Source organism: Nyctereutes procyonoides, unplaced genomic scaffold (assembly GCF_905146905.1).
Source record: "Nyctereutes procyonoides isolate TBG_1078 unplaced genomic scaffold, NYPRO_anot_genome, whole genome shotgun sequence".
Lineage (NCBI taxonomy): Eukaryota > Metazoa > Chordata > Mammalia > Carnivora > Canidae > Nyctereutes > Nyctereutes procyonoides.
Window position 1 is genome coordinate 7271991 of NW_026575049.1, and position 13584 is coordinate 7285574.

General features: G+C 48.5%; 1 protein-coding gene across 1 annotated transcript; it reads left to right on the forward strand.

Annotated features, from left to right (window-relative positions):
* Positions 1–6208: 6208 nt before the first annotated feature.
* On the forward strand, positions 6209–6397 carry LOC129512230 (ATP synthase membrane subunit K, mitochondrial-like). The gene has a single exon (XM_055329498.1). The coding sequence runs from the start codon at positions 6209–6211 to the stop codon at positions 6383–6385; it is 177 nt and encodes a 58-aa protein (XP_055185473.1). The 3' UTR covers positions 6386–6397.
* Positions 6398–13584: the final 7187 nt, after the last annotated feature.

A 13584-nucleotide genomic window follows, 5' to 3' on the forward strand; every position in this document is an offset into this window, starting at 1 on the left:
CTACTATTTTCCTCTCAGCCCCTTGGGTGGGGGGGAGGGTGTGTGGAGAAACTGGCAGCGCCTGTCTCAGCTCGTCCAGCCACTGTGCAAGGCCGTGGTAGGATGTGCTCAGCGCTGTTGGTGAAATGGTTAACTTTTTTTTTTTTTAAGATTTTATGTATTTGAGAGAGAAAGAGCAGAGGGAGAGACAGAGGGAGAGGGAGAAGCAGGCCCCCCACTGAGCAGGGCACCTGACTCCGGGCTCGACCCCAGGACCCCGAGATCATGAGCCATGACAGAGCCACCCAGGTGCCCCTGCAGTGCACGTTTTCAATCCCGGGCCTACCTGCCCCCTCCTCCCACTGAGCCCACCTGCACACACACGGTTCTTGCCGAGGCACTTTGCGCACTGGCCCCCATCAGAGGGTCGGCGATCGCCTCTTACACCTTGTGTCCAGAGCACTGAGACCTGCTGGTGAGAGGGCGGCGCAACCCAAGGCACAGGAGCCCACGAGTCTCTCCCATCCCACCCGAAGGTATCCTCTTGGCTGCATCTCAAGGGCCGGCGGCCTCCTCGGTCTCAGCTAAAGAGGCCGGGGACACAGAAGTTTCTGTGTCCTGTCTGGGGTTTAAGATGCAACAAAGTAAAAAAATAAAAATAAAAATAAATAAAAAAAATAAGATGTAACAAAGTATACCACCTGACAATCCGGTTTCCTGGGAAAGTGGGGAGGGAATATCGTCCTCTCCGTCCCCCCCCCCATTACTCTGGGCCGCTGAACCCCTCTGGGAATCCAGGAATAGTGTTGCTTCTAGACCCACTACCTTCCCCAAATCCAGGGTGGGGGGCTTGGTGGTGGGCGGGGGGCGGTGCTGATTGATGTCTGGGCAAAGATGCCCATATCTTTTTAAATTGCCACCCTGTTCTTTCTCTGAAATCCCTGTCTCCTCTCACTTGCTGCAAAGAATGGGTTTCCCAACACAGGCATTGCCTTCCAGACAAAGATGTTCCCTAAGGTCCCAAACAGCTCTCCCGCTTTGCCCCACAAATCCACCAGCCTGTGACACCAGCTTCATTTATTTATTTGCTCATCAAGCTTGCTCCATCCGTGTGTGAAAATGTTTGCAGTAGTCTTTTTTTTTTTTTTCTTCCTCTTCTTCTTAAGATTTTATTTATTGTGATGCCTGGGTGGCTCAGTGCTTGAGCATCTGCCTTCAGCTCAGGTCGTGATCCTGGGGTCCTGGGCTCCAGCCCCGCACTGGGCTCCCTGTGGGGAGCCTGCTCATGTCTCTGCATCTCTCTCTGTGTCTCTCGTGAATAAATAAAATCTTTACAAAATAAATAAAATAAAATAATAAATCTTGTAAAAAGAAAAGAATTTTAAAAATTAATGCAAGGGTACCTGGATGGCTTGGTCTGTACACCATGCAACTCTTTTTTTTTTTTTCTTTTGAGCATGTGACTCTGAATCTCAGGGTTGAGAGTTCAAGCCCCACATTGGGCCTGGAGCCTACTTAAAAAAAAAAAATTCATATAAAGTGCAAGGTTCCCAGTACATAGTAAATGTTCTTTACTCTTTACTCAGCTCTTGTGTTCCATCCAGCACTTCCCAAACTTCACTCATTCACAGGCCACTGTCACAATTTTTGTCTTGCCTGGGTAACCCTCTACTGGAGTTTATGTAATACTGGTTACTAAATAACTCGTCCTTTTTATTTAGCATCATCCTAAAAAGCGATACCTGGTAAATAATTGTTGTGATGTACTAACATTTTTTTTACACATTAAAATTAATACCTAACTACCAAAAATCTAAAACTCTTGTTTTAGGTACCGCCATGGTATGTCTACCACCAGTGGGAAATACTGGTCTAATCCAACTTCAGCTCAGGAAACAGACTTAGAAAGGCTCAGTGGATTTTCCAAGGTCACACAGGGAATTGTTGGAAAAGCCAGAAGTAGAGGAAATCGGGTCTCCTAACTAGGGCAGGACTCTGTATCACATCAAATGGATGATTTTGCAGGGTTCTTAAAACACACTGTGGGTTGGGGGGGGGGGTTGGGCGGGGGTGCCTGGCTGGCTTGGCCGGTAGACCATGCAACTCTTGATCTCAGGATTGTGAGATCAAGCCCCATGTCGTGCATACAGCTTGCTTAAATTGAAAAAAAAAAAAAAACATTTTGAAATGTACTGGAAAAGGAACATTCTTTTGTTAGTCTGATGTCAGGAAATTGGAAATAACTTTTATATGTCAAACTGGCTACGAAGACAACCTCCATTCAGCATTAAGCAGAAGAGGACCTGCAAAGGGCAGGTTCACCTCACTGCATCCCTCCCTGCTCCCTCCCTGCTGCTGGCTCACAGGGCGGGAGGCCCAGGAGCTGAGCCCTGGTGGGGCGGTGGGCCTGCCGGCAGCTGGTAACACTGCAGATAGGGGTCTGCGTGGGGCAAGAGAGCTAAGGGAGGAGCTCAGGGTCAGGCGGGCTGGGGTCTGATGCTCGCCGCTCCAGGCTTGTCCTCCTGTAAATCACTTTGCCCCCCTGAACCTCGCTCCCCTCTGTGTAATGCCCTCATAGGGTTCCTGGGAAAGTTAGGTGCCATCTAGAGACAGTGCAGCAGGGGTCACTTTTTTTTTTTTTTTTTTTTTTTTAGCAAGGGAAAGAGGGGGGTTGGTGGAGGGGCAGAGGGAGAGAGAGAGAGAGAATCTGAAGCAGGCCGCATGCCCAGCACGGCTCCATCTCAGGCCCTGAGAGCATGAGCTGAGCGGAAATCTACAGTCAGCCTCAGGGGTGACTTTTATTTTTACTTCGCTGTGCATTTTTCTAGACTGAATAATCGTATGCAATGAAATACAACTAGATTTTAAGCTGCAGGTTTAAAAGAGTAGGGTATAGAAAACCTGCCACAGGGGTCCCTGGGGGCTCAGCGGTTCAGCGTCTGCCTTGGGCTCAGGGCGTAACCCTGGGGTCCCGGGATCGAGTCCTGTGTCGGCCTCCTCCAGGGAGCCTGCTTCTCCCTCTGCCTGTGTCCCTGCCTCTCTCTCTGGTTAAAATTAAATAAACAGGGCAGCCCAGGTGGCTCAGCGGTTTAGCGCTTGCCCTTGGCCCAGGGCCAGATCCTGGAGTCCCAGAATCGAGTCCCACGTCGGGCTCCCTGCAGGGAGCCTGCTTCTCCCTCTGCCTGTGTCTCTGCCCCCCGCCCCGTCTCTCATGAATAAATAAATAAAATATTTAAAATAAATAAATAAAAATAAAAAATAAATAAACAGGGCAGCCGGGGTGGCTCAGTGGTTTAGTGCCGCCTTCAGCCCAGGGCGTGACCCCGGGGTCCCGGGATGGAGTCCAACATCGGGCTCCCTGCATGGAGCCTGCTTCTCCCTCTGCCTGGGTCTCTGCCTCTCTCTCTCTCTCTGTGACTATCATAAAAAAATAAAAATAAATAAATAAATAAATAAATAAATAAATAAATAAATAAATAAAACAGAAAGAAAGAAGAAAGAAAGAAAGAAGACAAAGAAGAAAGAAAATAAAGGAAGGAAGGAAGAAGAAAAAGAAAAGAAGGAAAGAAAAAGAAAAAGAAAGGAAGGGAAGAAAGAAAAGAAAGAAAAGAAAGAAGAAAGAAAGAAAGAAAGAAAGAAAGAAAGAAAGAAAGAAAGAAAGAAAAGAAAAAGAAAGAAAGAAAAAGAAAGAAAAAAGAAAGGAAGAAAGAAAAGCAAGCAGCGTATCACTGGCCCTGAGAGGCGAAGCACAGGTGGCCTGGAGCCTTTGGGGACCCACGACAGCGTCTGTCCCAGAGTCACCCAGCACTAAGGCTCCGGGAGGAGCACGGACCCCCAGGGATCTTGGGGTGACCTGATGGCCCCGCGACAGGAGCAGCAGGAGCAGCAGGCGCAGCATTGCTCTTTGCGGGGGAGGCCCCCGCACCCCGAGCCGGGTCACGGTCCCCCCGCAGAGGACGAGGGCCCACGGAGGGGGCACAGGCACCCAGGTCCCTGCTCCCACAGATGCGGGGTACCCCAGGCCGGGCGGCTCCAGTGTCACTGCGAGTAGAAGAGTAGAGGGGATGCCTGTTCGAGCCCCTGGCTGGAAGTGCTAAGGGGCTGCCTCCTTCTTCGCAAGGGTGGTTAATTTTTTTTTTTAATTTTAAGATTTTCTGTATTTATTCATGAGAGACCCAGAGAGAGAGAGAAAGAGAGAGAAAGGCAGAGGGAGCAGCAGGCTCCATGCAGGGAGCCAGATGGGGGAGTCAATCCTGGGACCCCAGGGTCACGCCCTGGGCCCAAGGCAGGAGCTAAATCACTGAGCCCCCTGGGCTGCCCTATTTTTATTTTTTTTAAGATTTTCTGTATTTAAAAAAAAAAAAAAAAAAGATTTTCTGTATTTATTCATGAGAGACCCAGAGAGAGAGGCAGAGGCCCAGGCAGAGGGAGAAGCAGGCTTCCCGCAGGGAGCCCGACTTGGGACTCAAACCCGGGACCTGGGGTCACGGCCTGGGCCCAAGGCAGACGCTCCACCGCTGAGCCCCCCAGTCTCCCCGCCTAGATGGTCATTATTAAAAGTGGTCCCTTCCCCCCAACACTGAGAATCATGCTCTGCTTCACCATGTGGAGTGCGCTTCCTTGGAAGCAGCTGAAAACCATGACTCCAATCAGTCACGAACCCTGCTCACAAATGCAAATTTAAGTTTATTATTATTATCGTTATTTTCAGTAATCTCTCTCCCCGTCGTGGGGCTCCAACTCACGACCCTGAGAGCAAGAGTCCCAAGCTCTTCTGAGCAGCCGGCCAGGGGCTTCCCAATGTAAATTTCATCAGGAGAAAAGTGCAGGGTCCCTTGCAGCCCCCCTCACAGGACGCTCCGGCGCTCAGCGGGCTGGGGACCCCAGTCCCCTCATTCTGAGGCCCAGCGGGGCTGACAGAGGCCACCAGCTGCCTGGGCTGCGCAGGCCCCTCGCCCCTGAGCCTGGAGAGGCTCCCCGGCAGGTCTCGGTGACCCGGGCCCCACGAAGAATGTTCCAGAGCCCCCGGGGCAGAGCCAGGCAGCGGGGAGCCCCGAGTCACTGGGTCAGCCGGGCCCTCACCCACGGGGCCCCGCGGACACTTGCAGGTGAAGGACCTCGGCCGCAGGTGAGCTGTGTCCCCCCACCAGGACAGGCGCCGGGGCTGCGGGAGGGGAGGAGCTGGGAGGCCTGCAGGCTGCGGCCAGCAGGGGCCCGGTCGGCCCTTTGGGTTCCCATCCGAGTTTGCTCACAAGTGCCCTTTATTTCCCACCAGGCACGTCTCTCCTGAGTTAAATGAGGGGTGGAGGGCAGCCTGGGGGCTCAGCGATTGAGCACCTGCCTCCGGCCCAGGGCTGAACCTAGAGACCCGGGATCGAGTCCTGCATTGGGCTCCCTGCGTCGGGCCTGCTTCTCCCTCTGCCTGTGTCTCTGCCTCTCTCTGTGTCTCTCATGAATAAATACAGAAAATCTTTAAAACAAATAAATAAAATAAATGAAGGGTGCAGACGACAGAGCCCTGCAGCTTCTCTCTATTACAGGACAGCCCAGTGGGTCAAACTTTCCAGAATAGATGGAACATTAACTCCAGCATTACTTTGACCAGTTATAAATATCGAAGACATATGTTTGCAGTTCAGATTCTTCCTAAAAGGACGCAAGGACTTTGAAGCTTTAGTCCGCAGCTCCCAAATTTTTCTTTTAATATTTTTTTTTAATTTTTCTTATTTATTCATAGAGAGGCAGAGACAGAATCAGGCTCCATGCAGGGAGCCCGATGTGGGACTGGATTCCGGGTCTCCAGGATCACGCCCTGGGCTGCAGGCGGCGCTAAACCGCTGAGCCACCAGGGCTGCCCTCCCAAATCTTTCTTGAGAAGTGATGGAAAATGTGTTTGGGCTTGGGGGTGGGGGGGTGCTGGAAGGAGGATGGTGGGGGTGCTCGGGTGCAGGGCACGCCAGGGAAAGCCGGGGCTTCTACTAGCTTCCAGGCATGGGCACATACGAGTTCCGTGTCCCCACCATAATGTCACAGCACTTGCCACACTGTGAGGATTGCTTCTCGTACCCGTTCCTCCCACTGAGGGCTGAGCCTGAGTCTCAACAAGCCCTGGGGTGAAGGAGGCACTAGCATTTTCTGCACGGATTTAAGAATGTGCACAAGCAGGTTAGCTGCATAACGTTGAAGGACACAACCAGTGGAATTTGCTACCTTTTGCAAGATTGAAATCATGGCAGGTCCAGAAACTAATGCCCAATTCCATTTCACTGGCATCAAAAAATATTTCAACTCTTATACTCTCACAGGTAGAATGAATTGTCTATTGGCCACATATGGAGGCATTGCTTTGATGATTTTATACTTCAAATTAAGGTCTAAAAAAACACCAGTTGTGAAAGCAACATAAATGGACTTTAACTTGGACCTCATCGTTAAGTTCCCATGCTTGGAGAAGCTAATGTCAACTCATCATGTGATACTCAATTTGTACAATAAATTATGAACCTGGAAAAAAAAAAGAATGTGCACAAGCATGAGAAATAAGTCTCTGCAAATTAGTTGAGTTTGACTCTCAAGGCTCTGGCTTCCAGGTCACCTTTGTTTTTGTTATTGTTACTGTTTTAAGATTTTATTTATTCACGAGACACACAGAGAGAGGCAGAGACACAGGCAGAGGGAGAAGCAGGCTCCATGCAGGAACCTAATGCAGGACTCGATCCCAGGACCCCAGGATCATGCCCTGGGTGGAAGGCGATGCTCAACCGCTGAGCCACCCGGGGCACCCCAAGATAAAACTACTTTAAAACTATTCATGCTCAGGCGCCTTCAGTCCTTCATAATGTAATGGACTCCATTCCTAGACCAGTACTGTGAGGATTCTGTTTGCCGGTAAACAGAGTTGCAGAATTTCTCCTGTATGTGCTGTAAATGTGGCTGGAAAAGCTCTGTTAAAGACGTTTATCCTGGAAAATGGCTTGGAAGTTCCTAAAAAAATTAAACAATTACCACATGACCCAGCAATTCTATTCCTAGGACTGGAACCAACCCAATGTCTATCAACTCACAAGTGGATAAACACAAGGTGGCCGTTCCAGGCAAGGGAATATTAGTCAACAATAAAGAAAGAATGGAATTCTGATATGTGCCACCACCTGCGGGGTGAAAGAAGCCAGACACAAAAGGCCGTAGATTGTAGGATTCCGTTTATAGGAAATGTCCTGGGGTGGGGGTGGGGGAATGTCCAGAGAAGGCAAATCCATAGAAAATAGATTTGTGGTTGGCAGGGGCTAGAGGAAGAAGGAAATGGGGAGGGACTGCTAGGTAAGGGATTTGTTCCTGGGGCGATGGAATGTTCTGGAATTTGATCATGGTTACACAACATGATGAATATACTAAAAAAGACTGAATTTTACTCTTCAACGTGGTGAATTGTACATTATGTGACTTTTTACCTCAATTGAAATGTTATATATATATAATATACATATTATATATATTATATATACTTTTATACATATATTTTATATATATTATATGTATGTAAATATATATACATATATTGAATGTATATATATACAATGTTTCTCAATTGAAACATTGTATATATAACATACATATTATATTATATATATACTTTTATGTATATATTATATATATATTATTTATTTATACATATTATATATATATATTTCTAGTAGCCTAATCTGTCTCTGTGGAATACATTCACCAACATATCATGTTTAGGTTTCAGCGAGGGCCAAGACAGGCCAGGTTTAAGTGGCCCCACACACTGCTGTGAACCAGTGGGCCTTGGGGGATCCCCGGGTGGCTCAGCAGTTTAGTGTCGCCTTCAGCCCAGGGCCTGATCCTGGAGTCCCGGGATCGAGTCCCACGTCGGGCTCCCTGCATGGAGCCTGCTTCTCCCTCTGCCTGGGTCTCTGCCTCTCTCTCTCTCTCCTTCTCTCTCTCTCTCTCTCTGTGTGTGTCTCTCATGAATAAATAAATAAAATATTTTTTAAAAAAGAAAAGAAAAGAACCGGTGGGCCTCTCACACAGACAGGTTCGGTACCCAGGGTCCCAGCCGCCTTTGGCTGGGGGCCGTCGCGCTCCAGGCGCCGTGAGCTGACCAGGAACCGTGGCCCTCTCTTCCAGGGGGCAGATACGTCTGTCACTCTCGCTGCCGAGACCTGGTGCACCTGGACTGTGCGCAGAGTGGGGAGCTGCCGAGCTGCGGGGCAGCCCGCGAAGTGAGACCGTCGAGCCGCAAGGACCCCCAGGTAGGCTCTGCGGGTGTCGCTCTGGGCGGGCCAGGCCCGGGCCCAGCTCAGGCCTCCCCACCCCTGGGCTCGCTGGGTGGCCGCACGGCCCCAACCTGCGGCCACGCTCTCCTCCTCCTCCTTTCCTCCTTTCCTCGGGGCCCAGCCAGCAGGAGCTTGGCTGAGGGGCCTGGGATTTTAGAAGTAACAGGGTAGAATGTTCTGAGAGTTCTTCCAACAGATTGGGGATAAGATCTGAGGCTCCGGGTGCACAGCTGCTCGTCCACGTTCTCTGAATGTGCTCCTGCTGCCAGGCGCGCTCACTGCCATGAGCATGGGACAGCAGTGCGAACCTGCGTGTGTGTGTGCGTGTGTGTGCGTGTGTGTGGGGGGGGCGATCTCTGATCAAGAGGCTCAGTACGGAGGCCCTGCCGGGCAACCTCCAGTTGTTCCATCAAAGCAAGGACCTCGGAGTGCCTGGAGGGCTCAGGGGTTGAGCATCTGCCTTCGGCTCAGGTCATAGCTCAGGTCATGACCCTGGGGTCCCGGGATCAGTCCCGCATCAGGCTCCCCGCAGGGAGCCTGCTTTTCCCTCTGCCTCTCTGCCTGTGTCTCTGCCTCTGTCTGTATGTCTCTCATGAATAAATAAATAAATAATATATATATATAAAAAAAACAAAGCAAGGACCTCTAGCGAGGAGGTCGTGATCTGCTTCCCAGCAGATCCTCCGCACTGTCCTCCCTGCCTCGCTGAGATTCTCCAAGGGTGGGGGGGCGACAGGCCCTGACGCCGGTTTCCCTGCAACCTGGACTATTTCCAGCATCTTCTCTCCTGATACTTGGAGGGTTTTCTTTGAAAGGCGGGGTATATTTGTTAGTCCGTCTGTTTGTCTTGCCATAAGGTTGAGGACACTTGCTGAGGATGATGTTTGCTGCCCCAACCCCCCTACGTTTCTGGAAGCTCGCTGCTGGCCCTGAACAGGATTACAAGAATTAGGCAGCACCCCTCCAGCTTTCCTACATGAGCAGCGCTGTTGTTCAATTTGGGGCCACTAAGGCTGACTCCCCATGGGCCCCCCGACCGGCGCTGAGTACAAAAGACCAGAACCAAGGTCTGGCCGCTGGTTTCCCCCTAACAGACTCGTGATCGAAACAGTTAAGAGCTGTTGGGAGGACTTGGCTCAGCGTGTGTGGCTCCCATCTGCTGAATTCCCGTTCGGCTTAATTATACGTGGCAGGAGCACAGGGCACGAGTGGGGAATCTGGAGGGGCCATGACTGGCACACCGACGGCTTCATTATGGGCAGTGACCCACGTGAACTTTACCACTGGAGCCGACTGGGGTTGCTGTAAAACTAACCCCACAAAGTGCTTTCATCTCAGGAGGAAGAGCTTGGGTTAGGGATGCACTTTGCAATTTAATAGGATGACTTGGGAGTCAAGTCATCCTATTATTATGTATCCCGTATGTATGTATTATGTATGTATGTAAAATAGTATTATGTTAATACTATTTTAAGAAAGTATTAACATGAAAAAAAAGAAAGAAACAAAGAGGGAGCAGAGAGGCTAATAGCGGTGTGATGAGGAGCTCTGGGGAGGACGAACAGAAGCTTGTTGGCCTTGAAAAAAATTTCTGAGTTCAAGTGCAAGCTTTCAGCAAATGCTTTAGGAAGTTGCTGAGAAGGTACCTACACTTCCAGGGCTTAAACACTTCACATTCCTTCCTTGTATAGAGTCTTTTTCTTGTATGGATTTTTTTTTTTTTAAATAACGCCGAGCTGTCTCTAAAAGCTTTAGAAAATGATAATTTGATACTTATTTTAGTTCAGTCATTTATAGATTGTAGAACGTTAAGCTGTAGCAGTTGACATTTGGGGGAGTCCCAGATTTGGTTTTGCAGGATGGAGCCACACAGAACATGGTGACAACAGCCTTCCCAACAGGCTGCGTATAAAATCCCTCTGTATCACAGTAGGAATAGGGAAATAGGGAATGCCACGCTAGCAGATCATTTCCTGTATGTACATCTCGGGGATAATGATCCGTTCCTGTCCAGGGTGATGAGGATCATCTTAGAGCTTGAATATTTGTTTTTCCATGAGGCATACCCCAAGACGTGGCGCGTGGTCTCAACGGTCCGCCTAATCAGGCTCCGCTGGTGAATTGGGATGTGATACTTAGATTTTTCCCCTACTGGCTTTACACGTACAAAATGATAAATGCAGTCGTTCCAAAGTCAGTCACAGGATTCTGAGTGTTGGCAATGTCTGCAGCCTCAGGAGGTGTGTGTCAGCCGATTGTGTGACAAGATCTCTCGGTCTAACCATAATCCCCAACACGGTTCGTGTTGGCCACTGATAGTTGGAGAGACTTCAGGATGGTTTCAGTTCAGGGAAGACCCTGGAAAGGAATGATTCGAGCCGAATCTCCTAGAAGCCATAGAATTTGGCCAAAGAGGCAAGAAAAGAATTCGCTCTTATTTTCCTGCAGCCTTCTGATATGGTGAGGACCTTGAAAGATTGTTGAAAAGCACTTTTCAACTCTAAACCATATTTTAAAACCTATGTAGTTACTTGTCAACCTCAGATTTTGATGAAGCCTTGTGTTCAGTTTTTACATTCAATACCATGAAGACTTTGCAAATTGCTTTTATATTCCATATAGTTGGGATGCTGGGGTGGCTCAGTGGCTAAGCGTCTGCCTTCGGCCCAGGGCCTGATCCTGGAGACCCGGGATCGAGTCCCACATCGGGCTCCCTGCATGGAGCCTGCTTCTCCCTCCTCCTGTGTCTCTGCCTCTCTCGCTCTCTCTCTGTGTCTCATGAATAAATAAATAAAATCTTAAAAAAAAAAGAGAGAATCTTTAAAAAAAATACTCCATATAGTTTTGTGATTATGAAAGTAATACATGATGATTTGGGAGAATGTAAAAAATTTTAAGAAAGTATTAACATAAAAAAAAAAGAAAGAAACAAAGAACAAAGGGCGCCTGGGTGGCTCAGTCAGTAGAGTGTGTGACTTGATCTCTGGGTTGTGAGTTCAATCCCCATGTTGGATGTGGAGCCCACAAACCCAGAAGTAATCCCTGTGTATTTCAGTATCTTTCCTCTTTTTAAGTGTCTATTGTCTATATATATTTCTTATAAAATTAGGAGCATTAGACAGATATAGATATATCTTCACTCTTCATTACAATGTGACCATTTTCTCGAAGATCCAATATTTCGCTTATTCATGTTTTGTAATTGATTTAATGACTTTATTTTACTGAAGAATAGTAATAGTTGCTTCTTACTACTACCAAAAAAAGCTGCAATTAACATATTTGTATGAAAATCTTTTTGCATGTTTCCATTTATTTCCTTAATACAGATTCCCAAAGGAGAATTATCTGGTCAAGGGCTTTCATGGCTCTTCATACAAATTGCCAGATTCTTTAACAGAAAGTTTTTATCGGTTTGCACCCTCACCAGCCCTTCCTAACCAGGCTTATCCCACTATAAATTCACCTATAGTCTCCTGCATAATGTATTCCATTAAAAAAAAATTTTTTTTTTGGCAGGGTGTGGGTGGCTCAATCAGTTAAGCACCTGACTCTTGATTTCGGCTCAGGCCAAGATCTCAGGGTCCTGGGATCGAGCCCTGCGACCAAGCCCCACCTCAGGCTCCCTGTCCAGTGTGGGGAGTCTGCTTCTTCAACTCCCTCTGCCTCCCCTCACCCCACAGTCATGTCCTCTCTCAAATAAATAAATGAAATATAAATTTTTTTTTATTTTTTAGAAAATTTTAAAAGATTTTATTTATTTATTCATGAGAGACACACCGAGAGAGGCAGACACAAGCAGAGGGAGGAGCGAATCCATGCAGGGAGCCCGACGTGGGACTCGATCCCGGGTCTCCAGGATCACGCCCTGGGCCGAAGGCACCGCTAAACTGCTGAGCCACCTGGGCTGCCCTAAAAGCTCTTTTTTTTTTTAAAAAAAAGGCTTAGTCCCTTAAGATTTGGTTAATGAGGTGGGGAAATGACTGAGTGGTTGGGTCTATTCTAATTTTTCAAAATTGTGATTAGTAAAGCTAGGACTTGGGCAGCCCGGGTGGCTTAGCCGTTTAGCGCCATCTTCAGTCCAGGGCGTGACCTGGGGTCCCAGGATTGAGTCCCGCATCGGGCTCCCTGCGTGGAGCCTGCTTCTCCCTCTGCCTGTGTCTCTGCCTCTCTCTCTCTCTCTCTCTCTCTCTCTCTCTCATGAATAAACAAAAAATCTTAAAAAAAAAAAAAGGTAAAGCTAGGACTCAGAAAAAGTGGTGATTTTGTGTTCAGTCTGATGTTTCTCAGAAGAGAGAAAGACCCTTTATGCAGAGGGTATGGGGTTCACCATCAATTGTCCTTAATTTTCAGAGAGCAGGTCTTCTTCAGAAGTAGGGAAGGAAATGGCAGGTCTGAGAGAGCCAGCAGCAAAGAAGGTACAAAAGCCCACCACCGCCTGTGTTTCTGATTGAGCAAGGGCAGGGATTTAAGGATGAAGGGTGTGGAGAGAGATACAGGGGAGTAGAAAAGCAGCCCCAATTATTAAAATCCCTGAGGGGCTTGACTAGCTGTAAGGAGTTGTCTGTTCCTCATTTACCTCTAGATCCCACAGGCCACAGAGTCATTTATTTTTTTTAAGATTTTATTTATTTATTCGTGAGAGACACACACACACAGAGGCAGAGACACAGGCGGAGGGAGAAGCAGGCTCCATGCAGTGCGCCCGACATGGGACTTGATCCCAGGTCTCCAGGATCAGGCCCTCGGCTGGCTGAAAGCAGGCGCCAAACCGCTGAGCCACCCAGGGATTCCCCCCACAAAGTCATTCTTAAGTTGTCGTGTGTTTGTTTCCTTGGTTTAGCACTTGACATACCCAGATTTTTAATTTCTCTCCATAGAGCAGCAATTAATAGCTTTGACCCTATGAAATTGCCACCTTCATGGGTCACAAGTGGCTGACCAGCACCTAATTTCTCGGGGCTCAAACTCAAATGTACGGAACTCCTCTTCATCACTATCGTTAATGGTAACATTCGGTGCTGGGAACCCGGGTAGTGTGGCTTCAGCCCCGCTCCTCTTGGGGATGCACACTGGTGGTCGGTGGCACACACACACTGCGGGTCACGGAGAGGGAGAGCAGCTATGCCAGCAGAGGGTGCTCTAGTATCGAGTGTTGTGTGTTTGCAGGGTTGCCAGATTCCAATGGAAAACACTAAATATAGGACCACTGCTAGCATTTAATGTGCATTTATGGACAGAGCTAAGGTGTAGGGGGGTGCCTGGGGGGCTCAGTGCTTGAGCGTCCTGCTTTGGCTCAGGTCAT

Bases quoted from the DNA above. Each gene is read 5' to 3' on its own strand.
- LOC129512230 (XM_055329498.1), top strand. From the start codon at position 6,209: ATGGCAGGTCCAGAAACTAATGCCCAATTCCATTTCACTGGCATCAAA.